The 20949-nt window shown below is 44.9% G+C and overlaps 1 protein-coding gene across 1 annotated transcript in view; it reads left to right on the top strand.

Moving 5' to 3' along the window:
* LOC134337158 (cyclic AMP-responsive element-binding protein 3-like protein 3) overlaps positions 1-20949 on the top strand; it is a 58157-nt gene that overhangs the window by 27438 nt on the left and 9770 nt on the right. The window contains exons 4-8 of the mRNA XM_063032001.1: positions 2248-2366; positions 4782-4889; positions 9794-9900; positions 11034-11102; positions 12862-12946. Of these exons, the coding sequence (XP_062888071.1) occupies positions 2248-2366; positions 4782-4889; positions 9794-9900; positions 11034-11102; positions 12862-12946 (488 nt within the window). The remainder of the gene's footprint in view (positions 1-2247; positions 2367-4781; positions 4890-9793; positions 9901-11033; positions 11103-12861; positions 12947-20949) is intronic.

Here is a 20949-nt window from a genome sequence, read left to right as displayed (position 1 = left end):
GATGGATGTTAAGACCCTGTAGCATTGAGAACAGCAGCAAAGTCCTCTCTGGCCAATATTTATCCCTCTGCTAATGGCACAAACTAAGTACAACCTCATTTATTTCATTTGTAACTTAAATATTTTATGAGTTTATACTGTAGTGCTGCATCAAACAAATATCGCATTATATCAGATAGTGAAAATAAAAGTGATTCTGATTCTGATCCTGATTTTCTATTTGGTGTCTGTGGGAGCTCCTGCTATGGGACCTGACTGCTTTATTTCCTACACAGCAATACTGACTACTGCTCAAAAGTATCTCAGTGGAAACTTTTTAGAAGCAGGCCCTTCAGCCAGAGTCACCCATGCCCACCAAGATGCCCACCTACCCCAATCCTTGGTTCTAGTGGTTGGGACGTCCTGAAGCCACCAGAGAGCCATTGTGATTACGTTTCATCCATCGACTCCTTAACAAAAGGCTCAATGATCGGAGCTTAGCGCACAGTGACCACAAGGTGGCAGTAGATGACCATTATTAAAGTGTATTTGCATAGGTAACAAATGAAAGACAAACACAGAAATGAACAATTGTTCAGAGTTCAAAGATTGTTGAAGAATTCTACTTTATTAGTTATTTTGATCTGGTGTCCTGGAAATTATAATATAGGAGGGCGCTCCGAGAGGATCTTCAAAACTGTTGTCCGTTCCTCTGCCCTGCTCACACTAACACATTTCTGTCGTCCAGCAGCATTGGTCTGTATGAAGGAACTCAGAAGGTCAGGCAGCATCTGTGGAAGGAAATGGAAAATGGAATCTCAGAGGGTCAGGCAGCATCTGTGGAAGGAAATAGAGGGGATTGATGGAGCAGAGGGGAGATAACCAGTGTAAAGAGATGAGTGGCAAGAGATGGCTCACGATAGGTGGATCTAGGTGAGGTGGGCAGATGAAGGCAGGTGGGGAAGGGAGGGGTGCAGGTAGCAACAGAGGTTGGGAGCTGGTAGTGGAGACACCAAAGAGCTGCAAGTAATGGGACTACGAGGAAAGGGAGGTGGAGCATGGAACCAAGGGAGGGAGGTGGGGAGGGGCAGATGGGAGCAATGGGGGACGGAATCAGTGGGTGGAGGGTGTAGGTGATGCGCAGTTGGAGTGGGTAGGAGAGGGGAAAGAAACAGGGTGATTGGGGAATGGGGGTAGAAGGTTTTGGAAAGAAGGGGGAGTGAGAGGAGCTGGGTAGGTCTGCTTGAGCTTATTTCTCAGTTCCTTTCGACAAACATCACCCCAAGGTTACTTGTTTTTTCCTGGTCACCTCCCTCTATATTGTTGTGGATAGAGCCATGGAAGAAATTTGACCCAAACCCACTGTTTTGAAGCCCCCATTTAGCTTTCTAGAGCAGATAGGAAGGTTCCAAGATGCTACATTCAGGGAAGAGCTGGGACTTCTGTCGGTTCTGTAAAGTGGTTTGAGCTGTTTGATAGGCGATGCAATTTCTTTCTCCCTCTCTGCATAGAGTCAGGGTCACACAAAAACACACCATTTGGCCCAAGCATTTTGTTCTGAGATTTATCTCCAACTAGGGCTTTTCTGCTTCTTTAGGCTCCTCCAGTCCCACAATCGGTCTATTCCTCCACATTGACTGTCCTGTGTAGCCCAGTACTGTGGTCTTGTCTTCAGGCCTTGTACTGAAGTTCCTCCCTTTAATCCTGCAGCTCCCCCTCCTCCCTCTCCTTTAACATTGCCTCTATTGTCAAAGCTTCTGGTCAGTGTTTAGTGTCAAACATTTCTTCATTCATCATTGGGACCTGGAATTTTCTGGCAAGTCCAGTATTTATTGTCCTCCGTGACCTCCCTTGGGAACTGACACCTTGAACCACTGCAGCCCTGGTGGTGAAGGGAATTAACTCAGGTTATGATCAATGTCCAGTGTTGTGCTTTGGACAGGATGGCAGTGCTGTTTCCGTGAGCTTCCTGCCCTTGGCCTTCTCGATAGGAGAGATGGCAGGCCTGGGTGGGGCTGTGGGAGTATCCTAGGTTAGTAACTGCAGTGCGGTTTGTAGATGTGGTACACTGCACTGCTGTTGTTGGGAGTGAATGTTTCACGTACGATACGCCTTGGAATGCTTTGCTGCATCAATGATGTGTATCTGCATCGTGAATTCAAAGGTGTGTCAAAGACAGGGTTTTGGCTGTCTGTATTTGCAATGTGAATTTCACATCCCCCACTGATACTGAACTCCTTGAGGTAAGCGCTTTGTTTATTCTGTCAGGTGACTGGAACACTGAACTCCTTGAGGGTGGAGAACAGAACATGCCAGCACCGACTGCTCCCAACAATTTCATCACACTCACTGTCAAGGACCTGCTTCTCTCCAAAGTGTCAGAAAAGGTGAGTCCGTGGCCACCCTGTGAGAACAAGGTGCTTTGAATGAATACTTCAACCTGAAGATGGCAGCAAATCTGTATATGTTTCAAGATAAGGTTGAGTGCAAATGTAATTTTGGGGTTTGATTTTAGCATGATCAGAGTGAGCGGTATATGGTCGTGGGACTAATTTTGCATCGAATTAGTGTGGTCACTTTCAGCATCCTCCTCTCGAGCTGCAGTTACAACTACCCAAGCTTTTTCTCAAAATTCAACTGCAATCCTATCCAGTATGAATCAACCAGCTTCTTAATCGATCCACTGTTAAATACTTCCTATCTACAGACTTGTTTAAAATGCTGTGCTCTCATTTAAATTGCTGTGTAACAATAATACTACTCGATGCAGGGAGCTTTGCATCCTAATTGCCATTTGCTGAATGTGATGTTCTCTTGTTAAAGACTTTGGAAGGAGACAGTACAAGTGATATTATCACCCTAACTTCCAAGCTTGTGGGTTCAGTTCAGAGACCTGAGCAGATGTTTCAGGCTGACATCTTGGTGGGGCACTGTCGCATCAGGGGCCACCTGTCAGAGGAATGATTAAACTAAGGCTCAAGTTACCATTCCCAGTTGATGTATAAAAGTCCCTGTTGAAGAAGTGCAGGAGAACTTTCCCTGTCCTGCCTCGAACATAGTCTGCAGTCCAGCATAAAACAGGTTATCTGACCAATACATCATTGATTTTTGGGAGAACTCTTTTCTGTGGGAATTGGGCCTCGGCCCAAAACATCGACTGTTCATTCCCCTCCAGAGATGCTGCCTGCCTTGCTAAACTGCTCCAGCATTTTGTGTGTGTTGATCAAGATTTCCAGCATCTGGAGAATCTTTTATGTTTGTGACTTTATACAGTCAATTCTGACCGGACCTCAGAAGCATTAGCACTGGCAGTGAGGGAATCTGAGATGTCTTGGGACAATGAAAGGTGCTACGTATATGAATGAACCTTTTCTTTACTGCAGGAAGTCTTGAGATCTCACCTCAGGTAGTATAGAGTCATGGGGAATTACAGCAGAGAGGCAGACCTTCTGCTCCACCATGTTCATGTTGACATCTGCTCTCTCTCAGTCCCATTTACCAGCAGCTTGTCTGCAGCCCACTGTGCCTTGATGAATCAAATGCTTCTCCAGATACTTCTTAAGTGTTGTGAGACTCTCTACATCCACCAGCCCTTCGTCAGAGCATTCTACACACTGGGCAAACATTTCTCCTTCGATCTCTCCAACCACCAGCCCTTTGTCAGAGCATTCTACCCACTGGGAAAAAGAAATTCTCCTTCGATCTCTACAACTGCAAGCTGTCACGGTCCTGACCGTTAATTCCCCATATTCTCCTAATTCTCTTTGATTGCGGCACACCTGATTCTCATCTAGACCTGCAGCATAAATTTCCCGGCTTTGCATCCACTCATTGCCAGATCGTTATTTTAGCCAGTGTGGTAATTCAAGTTCCTGGCTGCTTAGGATTGTGTATTCTAAGTTTTACTTCAGTACCGAGATTTACCTGTGTAACTCTGTCTCTCTGTGTCAAGATAAGTATTGCCTGCTGTTTGCCTTTCCATTTGTCGTTTAGCTCCAGCAACGCTCTGTGTCAAGATAAGTTTTTCTTGCCGCCTGTCTCCTGTTTGCCGTTCAGCTCCAGCAACGTCCTGTGTCAAGTTAAGTTTTGCCTGCCTCCTGTTTTTCCATTCCCCTCCTGTTTGCCGTTCAACTCCAGCCACGCTCACGCCCCTGTCTGCATCCTAACTCTATCTCCGTGCCAGTGTCCCGTGTTTGGGTTCACTCATTCATTGCAACACTAGCCCTTCATCATGGCATTCTACCCACTGGGAAAACATTTCTCCTTCGATCTCTACATCCACCAGCCCTTCGTCAGGGTATTCTACCCACTGGGTGAAAACATTCCTGTTTAGATCCACTCTAAATCTGCAGGTCATTTCCTGTCATAGTCACCTTATGTACAGATACTCCACTACCCACCCTCACTTTATGTCTATGCAGACAGTCTGGTTATATAAGCTAATCTTAAACATTTATATTTATTGTGCTTTTTATTGTGTTCTTTTGTATATTGTGTTTTTTATATATACTGCACAAGATTACTTACTTCTCCTTTACACTTGTCTTCTGAAGAATGGCAATAAACAATGTTGAATCTTGAATCTTACCTTTTAAAGTCATGCCCTCTGGCTTTAGACACCTCTGCAATGGGGTGAGGTGTCTGTACTGCCTATGACCTTCACAATATTGTGGAACTCAGTCAGGCCTCCTCCACTGCAAGGAAAACAAGTCCGACCCATCCAGTGCCTTCTCATGATGGTGAAGCTTCTTCCCAGGTATTTGTGCTTTCTCTCACTTTGCCCTGTTTTCTCCCCTGGGCAGTACCAACCACAGCCACACCATGCCCGGGAGCTGGTACTCAACGAGGATGAGAAGAAGTTGCTGTTGAAAGAAGGCGTCACACTTCCATCACAGCTGCCGTTGACTAAGGTATGTCAGTGTCTCACAGTGGCTGACTGGGTGAAAGCAAGGTGGGCCCATTCCACCAGGAATGAATCAGGGGGATCTGTGCATAGCTAGTGATCTGAAAACCATATCCTCTCCATCAGAGACTCTGAGGGGTGCAATTTAAACAGTGCACAGTTTATAATAAAACACAGATTATAATATGGGCAGTACACCATTCAGTTCCAAATCAAATATCGCTGTGATGATTGTACGTTCTAGTATCAATTGTTTGACGACAATTAAGTATAAAGTATAAAGAAATGGGTTACGTAATAAGACCTGGATTACCTGGGTGAGACCTGATAGATGGGTGTAGCTTTGATAAAGGAGAGCTCTGAGGGTGGAGTCCAGAATAAGGGGCAGGGAACTAGAGCTCTGCCCTTCATGGGTCATGGGATGGGGGAACAGTCTTCCCTCAAATTCCTGTTGATGCTGGAAGACTGGAAAATGTAAAATTGAATATTAAGTAAGCATATCAAAATGACAGAGCCAGCAGATGAAGAAGCTAGAACATTAACAGATGGTAATATGGTGCTTCAGTTAGTGCTGGATGCCCCCGTTCCCATGAGCATTGAGTTTACTGCCTTGGCACTGGTGCTGGTTCTGGTGTTTCACTGCAGATGTCTCTGGGCAAGAAGGTAAAAGAAAAAAAAATTCAATTGCACAACCAAAGCCATCTGTAAAGGAAAATGAGTTTGTGTTTAATCTAATATGTCCCAAACATCAACCAGTCTTTTCTCTCCTTTCAGATGGGTTTCGTGATACGGGGAAGAGAGGAAGGAATGGGCAGGCAGGAGAGTTAGGGAGGGAGGAAGAGATGGGAAGAGATGGGGGAGGAAGGTATTGGGGGATGAGGATGGAGGAAGGGATGGGGTGAAGGTATTGAGGATGAGGACTGAGGAAGGAATGGGGAGGAAGGAAGGGATGAGGAGGAAGGGACTGGGGATGAGGAAGAAGGGATTGGGGATGAGGAGGAAGGGATTGAGGATGGGGAGGAAGGGATTGGGGATGAGGAGGAAGGAAGGGATGAGGAGGAAGGAAGGGATGGGGAAGATCAGTGTAGTGTGGTAGTCAGACCTGGAGAGCAGAGGAAACATGGGAGCAGGTGATGTGTTTAAAACAAAGCAATCTGGAGGTTGCGTGTGGGAAGGGTGTGCAAAAAGTTGTCATTTCTCCTGTTTAGCCTTTGGAAGGTGTCTGTTCCACTGGACGTGCATTGGTTCATTGGTTTGTTGGAACGTGTCGGACTCCAGTACTTTCGGGTCCGATCCTCTCCGGGTTTTCCTTCAATCCTGACAAATACTGTAAATTAAGGGACAAAATCACTTTGTTGTATTCAACTCCATTTCCTATTAACTTCACCAACAGTGGAGAGGTGTTTGCTGCTTGAGAGGTCTTTGTTTTTATCTATTGTATAGATGCATGGAACAGAAAACAGTCATTACAGCACAGTGCAGGCCCTTCTGTCCATGATGTAGCATCAACGTTATAACCTACACTAAAATTAACCTAATACTTCCCTCCTACACAACACTCTATTTTCTATCATTAAGAGTTTCTCATACCTGCCTCTACCTCCACCCCTGGAAGGGCATTCCACACTCCCACCACTCTCTGTGTGGCTCTGAAATCACTCCCCACCATACGTTCCTACAATCATCTAAAAATTATGTCCCCTTGATTTAGCTATTTCTGTCCTGGGAAAAAGTCTCTGGCTATCCACTATAATAGATATAACCTGGGTCCACAAACGCCCTGCTTAATGGTATTGGTCCATGGCATATAAAAGATTGGGAACTCCTGCACTATATCTATGTCTCCCATCTTGTCTGATGATGCGCACCTTGAATTTGGATGGTGAAGGGCTGCTTTCAGGTAACTATTTTACCTATTTAATTGAACTCGCAACCATTTCAGGCAAAATGATGACAATACTTCACACATGTTAGCATCCCTGAAGAGCTGAGCTCCTCGTCACTGTTGGTGAAGAACCTCCTATGAAGGCGAATACTGTGCCAGTTTGATACTTCTCTGCCTGCACTGGGACACCTGACTGGATAAAACTGACTGTGGGCTGCTTAGACACTTTCCAGTGGGTGCTAAACCTGATCTTCCCAAGAATCGCTCTACTGAGATCTCATTCTAGTGTAAACCCTCCCTTCCAGAGTAAACCCTCCCTTCCAGAGTAAACCCTCCCTTCCAGAGTAAACCTTCCCTTCCAGTGTAAACCCTCCCTTCCAGAGTAAACCCTCCCTTCCAGAGTAAACCCTCCCTTCCAGAGTAAACCCTCCCTTCCAGTGTAAAATCCTCCACTGCTCTTTCATCAATTCCTCAACTGTTATTTTTAGAGGGTTCTAATCTTGTACCAGCACCGAGCACCCAGCTTGCATCCAATTTCTAGGTAATAACATGCATAGAATTGGAGTAAAACCAGGCCATTCAGCCATAGAGTCTGCTCTGCCATTCCATCATGGCTGATTGAATTTCCCTCTCAACTCCTTTCTCCTGCTTTCTCTCCATAACCTCTGCTGTCCTTACCGATCATAGAATCACAGAACACTACAACACAGAAACAAGGTCTTCAGCCCATAAATAGCACAAAAAGAGAGTGGTAAAATACTGAGGAGTGTTCATGATGAAGGGACTCGGCCCGAGATGTCCACTGTACTCTTTTCTGTAGACGCTGCCTGACCTGCTGAGTTCCTCCAGCATTTTGTGTGTGTTGCTTTGGATTTCCAGCATCTGCAGATTTTCTCTTGTTAGCGTTCATGGGTTCATCGTCCATTTAGACATCTGATGGAAGAAGGAAGAATCTGTTCTGAAATGTTGAGTGGGTGTCCATGGCTCTAATCTTGTTTAGCAGCCTCATGTGTGGCACCCTGTCAAAGGCCTTCTGATAATCTAAGTAAATGTAGCCCCCTGGTAGGCCTCAGGCTCACTCAGCTCGCTTTCATCTAGGGGGAGCAGCCTTCGGCCCTGCCAAAATGGGTAATTAAGTTGGTGTAGATGCTGTGTGATGTACCCCACCATGCCAAATAACAGACAGTACACCATATGCAGTTAAATGATTACACTTTATAAGTACTTCTTGCTGATGGGTTAGTAGAAACAAATACAATGAAGGCACTAAGTCAGTAACTCTATCAGTTCTGTGCACAAATAATTCACTGGAGCTCTTACAGAATTGAGTCTCCCTTTCCTCCAGTCGATGTCCTCCGAACTCCACCGACCCTCGAATGGGATGACCCTTGGTGGTCGACAAAACGCTCCACATGAGTCTGTCCTCGTCTCCTCTCCTCGCCGAAGATCCTGGGCCTTGGACTCCCTGTTGGGTTTGTTCCTCGCCCATTTTACAGCATCTCTCTCATCGCATCTCCTCTCTCTGTCCCCATCGCACCTTCTCCCCAAAGCCCGCAAAAACAATAGCTTACAGACACACGAGAAAGAATAACATCTATCCCAATTGGTTAGCAAGTGAATACAATTCCCGTAATCAGTAATTATAACCCAAACAAGCTGCTACCGTTAACTCAGCAGTGAACATTACAGAGAAGCCATTTTATTATAACATAATAAAGAAGCCATTTTATTAGCCTTAGCAGTAACATAAAAGAAGAAATCCCTTACCCTAACAACATCCACTGATTCTTCTGTGTCTATCCATGCAAGTTACTTTATCAAAGATTTCCAAGAGATCTGTCAGCCAAGATTTCCACTGAAGGAAACCATGCTGACTTCAGCCTATTTTATCATGTGCTTCCAAGTAGAGCTTCATTCTTAATAATGGACTCTAACGTCTTCCCAACCACTGAAGTCAGGCTCACTGGCCTACAATTTCCTGTCTTTTGCCTCCATTACTTCTTAAAGAATGGAGTGCCATTTGTGATTTTTTTAGTATCCCGAAATGACTTCAGAGTCTAGTGATTCTTGAAAGAATCTCTTCCACAATCTCTTCACTCACCTCTTTCATATCTGGGACGTAATCCTTCTTGTTCAGGTGACTTACCTACCTTCAAACTTTCAACTTCCCATGCACCTTCTCCTTAGTATTAGAGCCTTCTGCCTCCTGACTCTCTTGAACTTCTGGCATGCTGCTGATGTCTTTCACAGTGAAGGTTGACAGAGAATACTTATTCAGTGTCTTTGTTCCTGATTACTACCTCTTCACTATTATTTTCCAGAGGTCCAATGCCCATTATCGCCTCTCTTTCACGCAGATTCTGATTCAGCCGCTGGGTTGAACTGGTACCTGAATCATGCTTAAAAGATGGCAAGCAGTGATTAAGGTTTTTGATTAATTAAATTAATCAAAAACCACACAGCCTTCCGATCTGCGCCTTGTAAGGCATGAAAATGCCCGACACTGGCCTCTCAGGCCTGAGTCGACGTCATCATCATCATAATTTATTCATATCATATAATAATTACTATTTTCATATATTTCACATATGCAATATGCACATATTTATTAAAACAAGCTTTATGATAGTAGATAAATACAACAAATAATACAATTTATAAATGAAAAATAATAAAAATATATAAAATACATAATGAATAATACATAAATAAATGAAAAGAATCAAGCAAAACAAAGTGTGCAAATATCTTCCTGTTTTCCTGTGCTCTCTGTGGTTTGCCAACTTTCTACTTCAGATACTCGCAGCTGTTTTCCTTTCCCACTCTCAATTTCTACTTCCAGCTCTTTCCCACAGATTCGCTCTGCAAAATTTACCTTTTTAGTTCACGTCTTGCATTCCTCTCTTTTACTTTCCCCACCTCTCCTTCCTTCTCCCCATCACTCTCTCACCCCTTCCCCTTCAAGACCCCTTTCTCTATAACTGTCTTCAACTTGACAAATTGATGAGTTTTCTTCCCAATGCCAGCAAGAAGAACGGATTTTGAAGAAGGTTAGGAGGAAGATCCGGAACAAACAGTCTGCCCAAGAGAGCCGCAAGAAGAAAAAGGAGTATATTGATGGCCTAGAAAACAGGTAAGGGATGACCTGGAGTCATCCAGCATAGAAATGGGCCCTTCAGCCCACTTAGCCTGTGCTAGCACCAAGCATTGTTTAGACTTATCCCACACCAATCCCTTTCCTGTCCAAGCTTCCACAAATCCCTGCAGATTCCACCACTCACTGTCATACTTGGTGCTGCAGTGGCCAACGAAGCTAGCATGCCTTGTAATGCGGTGGTGGGCGTCTGAACTGGAGCAGGTGGACAGAACCCACACGGTTCACAGTGAGAACATGCAAACTCCACATAGACAACAGTCACGGTCTGGGTCACTGCAGCTGTGAGGCAACAATTCTACCTGACATACCACTGTGCTGCCCAGACATGTCAGCTACGCTGGCGCTGAGCCCGACTACCAGCGTGCTTTGTGCTGACCGGCGGATCTCCGCTTCCTCGATGCTGGGGATTCTGGGGTCCATCTCTGTGCCCTCGGTATAAGGGGTGGCAAGAACAATCATCCCTCCATCTAAAATCCTCAGGAGGGGTTGGGGGGGGTACGAAAAAATTGGGTATCAAGTAAATAAAATTTGGCTCTGGAGCTTGGTTGAGAGGCTGCTGTGTGGATTCAGATCTGCTATAAAAATCATAAACAAGACAATATCTGCAGACTCTGGAAATCTGAGCAACACAGACAATGCTGGAGGAACTCAGCAGGCCAGGCAGCATCTATGGAAAAGAGTACAGTCAACATTTCGGGCTGAAACGTAGTCTGTACTTATTTTCCATAGAGGCTGCCTGGCCTGTTGAGTTCCTCCAGCATTTTGTGTGTGTTGCTCCACTATAAAAGCATCATTTTAAATGTAAATAATGATAATTCATGCAGTAAAACTAAGGCCCTTCAGAGGAGTGTTATCAGACGGAGAAAGGACACCAAGCCGCAGATCAAGATTAGGACAGGCGTCCAAGGAGAATGGTTTAAGGGGTGGGGAGGACTAGAACCCTCTTAGCAGGTCTGTTCTGATCCAGGACACTTGGAATGCTAAGTGTCTGACCATGTTCATGCCATGCTCTGCATCTGCTCCAATACTAAGTGCTCCGGGCCAGCCCCTGCTCTGTGTCTGACCAAGGAGACCTACATCAGAACCAATGAGTTTCTCTTTTGCTTCAGGATGGCTGCCTGCACAACCCAAAACCATGAGCTGCAGAGAAAGGTACTGCATCTGGAGAAGCAGAACATGTGAGTGGTCATCTCGGCTGAATGTAGCTTACACGCGCCTGTACGCAACTACTGATGGTAACACAAGTCCCTGCCAACCCCAGGATCTTGCTGTATGTGGCTGGGACTAGACTATAATGGCAACATTTTGCTGTACCCCTCTGGTACCTTCCTGTCACTGGTAAGATTAGTGTCTTCCAACGTTAATGAACTTTGCTGAAACTTATTTCCTCTCACTACTAATGTTAAGTACCAAGTAAAACAACGACAACTTTACAAGCACAGGAAGACTCAACGGGGTACCAAGAGACAGACATGTTTGAGAAGCTATGAAGAGTGTTCGGAGTCTCGGCCAGAAGCTTGGTCTATTTTGTGGGTTATAAGGGGAATCTGAAAGGATGAGACAAGCCTCAAGGCAGCAGAGGTTTAGGGAGAGAACTATACACTATGAAACTTAGTCTCCAGTGGAGAGATGAAGGTAGCGGTTAGCAATACTGAACTCACAACATACAGGCAAGGACGGTAGAGAATAGTGCGTAGCTAAGCGAGGTACGAGAACAGTCAGGGATTTAAATAGAAGGGTGAGATTTTAATTTGGAGGTTAGGGGATCGAGGAGCCAGTGTGTGTGAACCCAGCTACACGTCATGTGAGAATGGAACTTGGTGCCAGATAGGGGATGAGGAGTAGAGTTTTGAATGAACTTTACTTCCAGAATGGGTCCAACCAGGAGAGCTGTCAATGAAAATTTCAGCAGAGGATAGGCCAGGGAATATTATGGATGCACAAGTAGACATTTTATGAAGGCAGAACTCATGGGGGATTGAGATAACAGAAGGTGTACAACTGGAGGGAGTATTAATCATCTGAGATCGGAATCACACAGCAAAGGCAACACAATAATCTTTATCTAAATTGGTCAATTCAAGTTGAGAGAAGTACTTTGGGGTTTGAGCTTATAGAATCTATTAAAAATTTTTTTTTAACCAACTAGGATGCAGGATTTTAGATTTTGTCTTGTATAATGAGACAGGATTAATGAATAGAATCCTGTGGAAAACTGGAGTTGTGAACCAGTGTAATAGAGTGGATAATGTTCATTTTTCCAGGTACAGGGATTACTGGCAAAGCAGACGTTTACTGTCTTTCTCTAACTACCCTAAGAATGGTCGCAAGCTTAAATTTCTGTGGGCCTTCTAGTGAGAGGTCTCCTGTTGGGGAGGGTTTTAGGTGCAGAGGTTCTGAGGGAGTGTGTGGAGTGATCAAAGGCCCAGAGAAATTGAGGGCAACACTGTTTAAGGCCCCATCAGATTGTTCTCCCATTATAAACACACCCCTGTCGCTCTCTTGCCCTAGTTATGACCATAAATACCGACCTTGTTGCTGTATTAAACATTCCCAAAGTCACTCACAATCAACTTTAATAAAAATCTGATTTTCAGCAAAAATATTGCGGAATATTGTGAGGTTTGTATATCTGCATAAATATTGTGAATAAAAATAAGAGGGCAGATCACAACAGTTAATTCAACTAAAATAGAAATAATTGAATAACTATATTGGGTGTATTGTGCCTTTGACCCAGGAGGTATCGAAGACTCAGGGGGTGGGTTTGGGGTCTGTGGATTTACAGGTGAATCATTGCCCTTGAATAGTACAGTGCTGCCACTTGCTCTGGTCTGTCTCTGTGTGTTCCTGGAACTCTGAAGCATTTATCATTTGTTGAAGAAACTGCATACACTAAAATCCGGAGATATTTTAAACACAGCTTCCTTCCAACAGGACACTGCTGCAGCAGCTGAGAAAACTCCAAGCCCTGGTCATGCAATCTACAGGCAAGACAGCACAGACGAGCACCTGTGTTATGGTAAATGGGTCAAATGATCTCAAGAGTCGTGTTTGCACAGCATCTGCACGTGAAATGTGTGACAGCAGAGAGTGGTAAAACAAGGCAAGGCGGCGAAGAAGGAGGAGGTGCATTGGCCACCTATTGGAGACTTTCTCCAATATTCAGTTCCACTGACTGCAGTGGAATGAATGAGAAATGAGCCTGATCTGCTGAGTTAAGACCATAAGAGATAGGAGCAGAAGTAGGCCATTCAGCCCATCAAGTCTGCTCCTCCATTCAATCATGGGCTGATCCAATTCTTCCAGTCATACCCACTCCCCTGCCTTACCCCATACCCTTTGATGCCCTGGCTAATCAAGAATCTATCTATCTCTACCTTAAATACACCTAATGACTTGGCCTCCACAGTCGCTCGTGGCAACAAATTCCACAGATTTACCACCCTCTGACTAAAGTAATTTCTCTGTATCTCTGTTCTAAATGGACATCCTTCAATCCTGAAATTGTGCCCTTTTGTCCTAGAATCCCCTCCCATGGCAAATAATATTGCCATATCTAATCTGTTCAGGCCTTTTAACATTCAGAATGTTTCCATGACCTCATTCTCCTGAATTCCAGGGAATACAGCCCAAGAGCTGCCAGGTGTCCCCCATACGGTAACACTCTCATTCCTGGAATCATTCTCGTGAATCTCCTCTGAACCCTCTCCAGTGTTAGTATATCCTTTCTAAAATAAGGAGCCCAAAACTGCACACAATACTCCAAGTGTGGTCTCATGAGTACCTTATAGAGTCTCAACATCACATCCCTGCTCTTATATTCTGTACCTCTAGAAATGAATGCCAACATTGCATTCGCCTTCTTCACCACCGACTCAAGCTGGAGGTTAACCTTTAGGGTATCTTGCACAAGGACTCCCAAGTCCCTTTGCATCTCTGCATTTTGAAATCTCTCCCCATCTAAATAATAGTCTGCCCGTTTATTTCTTCCCCCAAAGTGCATGACCATACACTTTCTTACTTTGTATTTCATTTGCCACTTCTTTGCTCATTCCCCTAAACTATCTAAGTCTCTCTGCAGGCTCTCTGTTTCCTCAACACTACCCACTCCTCCACCTATCTTTGTATCATTGGCAAATTTAGCCACAAATCCATTAATATTGTAGTCCAAATAATTGACAGACATCGCAAAAAGCAGCGGTCCCAACACCTCCCCCTGTGGAACTCCACTGGTAACCGGCAGCCAGCCAGAATAGGATCCCTTTATTCCCACTCTCTGTTTTCTGCTGACCAGCCAATGCTCCACCCATGCTAGTAACTCCCCTGTAATTCCATGGTCTCTTATCTTACTAAGCAGCCTCATGTGCCTTGTCAAAGCCCTTCTGAAAATCCAAGTCTACTGCATCTCCTTTGTCTACCCTGCTTGTAATTTCCTCAAAGAATTGCAGTAGGTTTGTCAGGCAAGACTTTCCTTTCAGGAAACCATGCTGGCTTTGACCTATCTTGTCATGTGCCTCCAGGTACTGCATAATCTCATTCCTAACAATTGAGTCCAACAAATTCCCAACCACTGATGTCAGGCTAACAGCTCTATAGTTTCCTTTCGGCTGCCTCCCACCCTTCTTAAATAGCGGAGTAACATTTGCAATTTTCCAGTCATCCGCTACAATGCCAGAATCTATCGATTCTTGAAAGATCATTGTTAGTGTCTCCACAATCTCTCCAGCTACTTCCTTCAGAACCCGAGGGTGCATTCCATCAGGTCCAGGAGATTTATCCACCCTCAGACCATTAAGCTTCCTGAGCACCTTCTCAGTTGTAAATTTCACTGCACAAACTTCACCTCCCTGACACTCTTGAATGTCCGGTATATTGCAGATGTCTTCCACTGTGAAGACTGATGCAAAATATGCATTCAGTTCTTCTGCCATCTCTCATTACAATATCTCCAGCATCATTTTGTGTTTGTCCTATAGCTACCCTCGACTCTCTTTTACCCTTTATATACTTAAAAAGCTTTCAGTGTCTTGTTTGATATTAGTCGCCAGCTTCCTTTCATAATACATCTTTTCCTTCCTAATGACCTTTTTAGTTTCCTTCTGCAAGTTTTTAAAAACTTTCCAATCTTCTATCTTCCCACTAGCTTTGGCTTCCTTGTATGCCCTCTCTTTCGCTTTTACTTTGGCTCTGACTTCACTTGTCAGCCATGGTAGTATCCTTCTTCCCTTTGAAAATTTCTTCTTATTTGGAATATATCTGTCCGCACTTCCCTCATTTTTTGCAGAAACTCCAGCCATTGCTGCTGTGCTCTCCTTCCTGCAAATGTCCCTTTCCAGTCGACTTTGGCCGGTTCCCCTCTCATGCCATTGTAATTTCCCTTATTCCACTAAAATACTGACACATTGGATTTTATTTTTTCCTTCTCAGATTTCAATATGAACTCGATCATAGAAACATAGAAACATAGAAAATAGGTGCAGGAGTAGGCCATTCGGCCCTTTAAGCCTGCACCGCCATTTATTATGATCATGGCTGATCATCCAACTCAGAACCCTGTACCTGCCTTCCCTCCATACCCCCTGACCCCTTTAGCCACAAGGGCCATATCTAACTCCCTCTTAGATATAGCCAATGAACTGGCTTCAACTGTTTCCTGTGGCAGAGAATTCCACAGATTCACCACTATCTGTGTGAAGAAGGTTTTCTTAATCTCGGTCCTAAAAGGCTTCCCCTTTATCCTCAAACTGTGACCCTTCATTCTGGACTTCCCCAACATCGGGAACAATCTTCCTGCATCTAGCCTGTCCAATCCCTTTAGGATTTTATGTTTCAATAAGATTCCCCCTCAATCTTCTAAATTCCAATGAGTATAAGCCTAGTCGATCCAGTCTTTCATCATATGAAAGTCCTGCCATCCCAAGAATCAACCTGGTGAACCTTCTTTGTACTCCCTCTATGGCAAGAATGTCTTTCCTTTGATTAGGGGACCAAAACTGCACACAATACTCCAGGTGTGGTCTCACCAAGGCCTTGTACAACTGCAGTAGTACCTTCCGGCTCCTGCACTCGAATCCTCTTGCTATGAATGCCAGCATACCATTTGCCTTTTTCACCGTCTGCTGTACCTGCATGCCCATTTTCAATGACTGGTGTATAATGACACCCAGGTCTCATTGCACCTCCCCTTTTCCTAATCGGCCACCATTCAGATAATAATCTGTTTTCCTAACCTCACATTTATCCACATTAAATTGCATCTGCCATGAATTTGCCCACTCACCTAACCTATCCAAGTCACCCTGCATTCTCTTAGCATCCTCCTCACAGCTAACACTGCCACCCAGCTTTGTGTCATCCGCAAACTTGGAGATGCTGCATTTAATTCCCTCATCTAAGTCATTAATATATATTGTAAACAACTGGGGTCCCAGCACTGAGCCTTGCGGTACCCCACTAGTCACTGCCTGCCATTCTGAAAAGGTCCCGTTTATTCCCACTCTTTGCTTCCTGTCTGCCAACCAATTCTCTATCCACATCAATACCATACCCCCAATACCGTGTGCTTTAAGTTTGCACACTAATCTCCTGTGTGGGACCTTGTCAAAAGCCTTTTGAAAATCCAAATATACCACATCCACTGGTTCTCCCCATCCATTCTACTAGTTACATCCTCAAAAAATTCTATGAGAGTCGTCAGACATGATTTTCCTTTCACAAATCCATGCTGACTTTGTCCGATGATTTCACCGCTTTCCAAATGTGCTGTTATCACATCCTTGATAGCTGACTCTAGCAGTTTCCCCACCACCGATGTTAGGCTAACCAGTCTATAATTCCCTGGTTTCTCTCTCCCTCATTTTCAAAAAGTGGGGTTACATTAGCCACCCCCCAATCCTCAGGAATGCGTCCAGAATCTAAAGAGTTTTGAAAAATTATCACTAATGCATCCACTATTTCTTGGGCCACTTCCTTAAGCACTCTGGGATGCAGACCATCTGGCCCTGGGGATTTATTTGCCTTTAATCCCTTCAATTTACCTAACACCACTTCCCTACTAACATGTATTTCCCTCAGTTCCTCCATCTCACTAGACCCTCTGTCCCCTACTATTTCCGGAAGATTATTTATGTCCTCCTTAGTGAAGACAGAACCAAAGTAGTTATTCAATTGGTCTGCCATGTCCTTGTTCCGCATAATCAATTCACCTGTTTCTGTCTGTAAGGGACCTACATTTGTCTTAACCAATCTTTTTCTTTTCACATATCTGTAAAAGCTTTTATAGTCAGTTTTTATGTTCCCTGTCAGTTTTCTCTCATAATCTTTTCTCCCTTTCCTAATTAAGCCCTTTGTCCTCCTCTGCTGGACTCTGAATCTCTCCCAGTCCTCAGGTGAGCTGCTTTTTCTGGCTAATTTGTATGCTTCTTCCTTGGAATTGATACTATCCCTAATTTCCCTTGTCAGCCACGGGTGCACTACCTTCCTTGATTTATTCTTTTGCCAAACTGGGATGAACAATTGTTGTAGTTCATCCATGCGATCTTTATATGCTTGCCATTGCATATCCACCGTCAACCCTTTAAGTATTATTTGCCAGTCTATCTTAGCTAATTCACGTCGCATACCTTCAAAGTTACCCTTCTTTAAGTTCAGAACCTTTGTTTCTGAATTAGCTATGTCACTCTCCATCTTAATGAAGAATTCCACCATATTATGGTCGCTCTTACCCAAGGGGCCTCTCACAACAAGGTTGCTAATTAACCCTTCCTCATTGCTCAATACCCAGTCTAGAATAGCCTGCTCTCTAGTTGGTTCCTCGACATGTTGGTTCAAAAACCTATCCCGCATACATTCCAAGAAATCCTCTTCCTCAGCACCTTTACCAATTTGGTTCACCCAATCTACATGTAGATTGAAATCACCCATTATAACTGCTGTTCCTTTATTGCACACATTTCTAATTTCCTGTTTAATGCCATCCCCAACCTCACTACTACTGTTAGGTGGCCTGTACACAACTCCCACCAGCATTTTCTGCCCCTTAGTGCTCTATCCATATCGATTCGACATCCTCCCGGCTAATGTCCTTCCTTTCTATTGCGTTAATCTCCTCTTTAACCAGCAATGCTACCCCACCTCCTTTTCTTTCATGTCTATGCCTCCTGAATATTGAATATCCCTGAATGTTGAGCTCCCATCCTTGGTCACCCTGGAGCCATGTCTCTGTAATCCCAGCTATATCATATTCATTAATAATCTACACTTTTAATTCATCCACCTTGTTATGAATGCTCCTTGCCTTGACACACAAAGCCTTCAGGCGTGCTTTTACAACTCTCTTGGCCCTTATACAAGTGGCCCTTTTAGATTTTTGCCCTGGATTTGCCGGCCTGCCATTTTCACTTTTCACCTTACTACTTTTTGCTTCTACCCTCATTTTACACCCCTCTGTCTCTCTGTACTTGTTCCCATTCCCCTGTTGTGAACTATCCTCCTCTCTCCTAGTCTCTTTAATTTGATTCCCACCCCCCCAACCATTCTAGTTTAAAGTCACCTCAGTAGCCCTCGCAAATCTCCCCGCCAGGATATTGGTCCCCCTAGGATTCAAGTGTTACCCGTCCTTTTTGTACAGATCACACCTGCGCCAAAAGAGGTCCCAATGATCCAGAAACTTGAATCCCTGCCCCCTGCTCCAATCCCTCAGCCACGCATTTATCCTCCACCTCATTCCATTCCTACTCTCACTGTCGCGTGACACAGGCAGTAATCCCGAGATTACTACCTTTGCGGTCCTTTTTCTCAACTCCCTTCCTAACTCCCTATATTCTCCTTTCAGGATCTCTCCCCTTTTCCTGCCTATGTCATTGGTACCAATATGTACCACGACCTCTGGCTCCTCACCCTCCCACTTCAGGATATCTTGGACGTGATCAGAAATATTCCGGACCCTGGCACCGGGGAGGCAAACTACCATCTAGGTCTCTGGACTGTGGCCACAGAATCGCCTATCTGACCCCCTTACTATCGAGTCCCCTATCACAACTGCCCTCCTCTTCCTTTCCCTACTCTTCTGAGCTACAGGGCCGGACTCTGTGCCGGAGGCACGGCCACTGTCGCTTCCCCCGGGTAAGCAGTCCCCCCCAACAGTACTCAAACAGGAGTACCTATTGTCAAGGGGCACAGCCACCGGGGTATTCTCTATTACCTGACTCTTTCCCTTCCCCCTCCTAACCGTGACCCACTTGTCTGCCTCCTGTGGCCCCGGTGTGACCACCTGCCTGTAACTCCTCTCTATCAACTCCTCACTCTCCCTGACCAGATGAAGGTCATCGAGCTGCAGCTCCAGTTCCGTAATGCGGTCCCTTAGGAGCTGCATCTCTGCGCACCTGGCGCAGATGTAGACGTCTGGGAGGCTGGGGGACTCCAGGACCTCTCACATCCGGCACCAAGAACAACAAGCTGCCCTCACACTCATACTGCCCCTCTCCTCAAGTAACAACAAAAAATGAATACCAAACCTTCTTTGCCTCACTCATTTCCGCCTAAGCTCGTTCAGCCAAAGCCCTTAAGCCTTCACTCTGCTCCCGGCTCACTCCGCTGCCCGCTGTATGAGGCTCTGTTCCTTTTAAATCTTCTGTGCTTCACTGCCCGACGTCACACGCCTGCGCAGTCCCGCCTCTCTGAACGCCAATGGGAAAAAAACCAAAAAATTCAAAAATGGCTTCCTCTGCACTCCCAGTCCGATTCTCAGACTTCCTTCTCAGAATTAAACCCGAAGCAGGATTTCTGTCCTTTTAAATCTTCCGCGCTTCACTGCCCTGTGATCACTGTTCCCTAAGGGTTTCTTAACCTTAAGCGCTCTTATCATCTCCGGATCATTGCACAACATCCAATTCAGCACAGCTGATCCCCCAGTGGGCTCAACAACAAGCTGTTCTAAAAACCCATCTCTTAGATATTCTACAAATTCTCTCTCTTGAGGTCCAATACTTACCTGGTTTTCCCAATCCACTTTCATGTTAAAATCCCCAATGATTATCATGGTATTGCCTTTCTGACATGCCTTTTCTATCCCCTGCTGTAGTTTGTAATTCACATCCTGGCTGCTGTTTGGAGGCCTTTATACAACTCCCATAAAACTCCTTTTACCCTTGCCATTTCTTAACTTAACCCATAGAGACTCTACACCTTCCGATCCTATGTCATCTCTTTCTAATGATTTAATATTATTTCTTATACTCAGAGCCACACCCCCGCCCCCCCCGGCCTACTAACCCACCTTTCTGATACACCGTTTATCCTTGGACTTTCAGCTCCCAATGGCAGCCATCCTTTAGCCAAGTTTCAGAGATGGCCACAACGTCATACTTGCCAATCTGTAGCTGAATTTCAAGATCGTCCATTTTATTCCTTATTCTGCATGCATTCAAATATAACACTTTCAGCCCAGTATTTGTTGCTTTCTGTTTTAACTGCACCACGCCTCTATTGCCCTGTAACTCATCCCACTGGCTGTGACTATGCCTTATCTCCTGCCTGTCCTTTCTATCATCTCTGTTTCACTCTACCTTTGATTTATTTCTGTTTTCCCCCTTCCTCAGCCCTATCACTCCGGTTCCCATCCCCCTGCCAAAATTAGTTTAATCCTCCCTAACAGCTGTATCAAATGTGCCCGCTAGGATATTGGACCCCCTTGGGTACAGGTGTAACCCATCTCTTTTGTACCGGTTGTGCCTCCCCCAGAAGAGGCCCCAACGATCCAGGAACCCGAAGCCCTGCCCCCTACACCAGCCTCTCAGCCACACATTAATACGCCTGATCAGGTTATTCTTGCACTCGCAAGCACGTGGCACAGGCAGCAATCCTGAGATTGCTACCCTAGAGGTCCTGCTTTTCAGTTTCCTACTCAACTCCACCATTGCTAAAGTTTGAATAGGTGGTTAAACAAATCTGGGTTCTGCCACATTTGCAGTTTGTCAGAGATTTGACCCTGCAGGCAGATCAGCACAACTGAGTGTGGCTGCT

This window comes from Mobula hypostoma, chromosome 24, assembly GCF_963921235.1.
Source record: "Mobula hypostoma chromosome 24, sMobHyp1.1, whole genome shotgun sequence".
Lineage (NCBI taxonomy): Eukaryota > Metazoa > Chordata > Chondrichthyes > Myliobatiformes > Myliobatidae > Mobula > Mobula hypostoma.
This window is presented reverse-complemented; position numbering and strand designations above follow the sequence as displayed.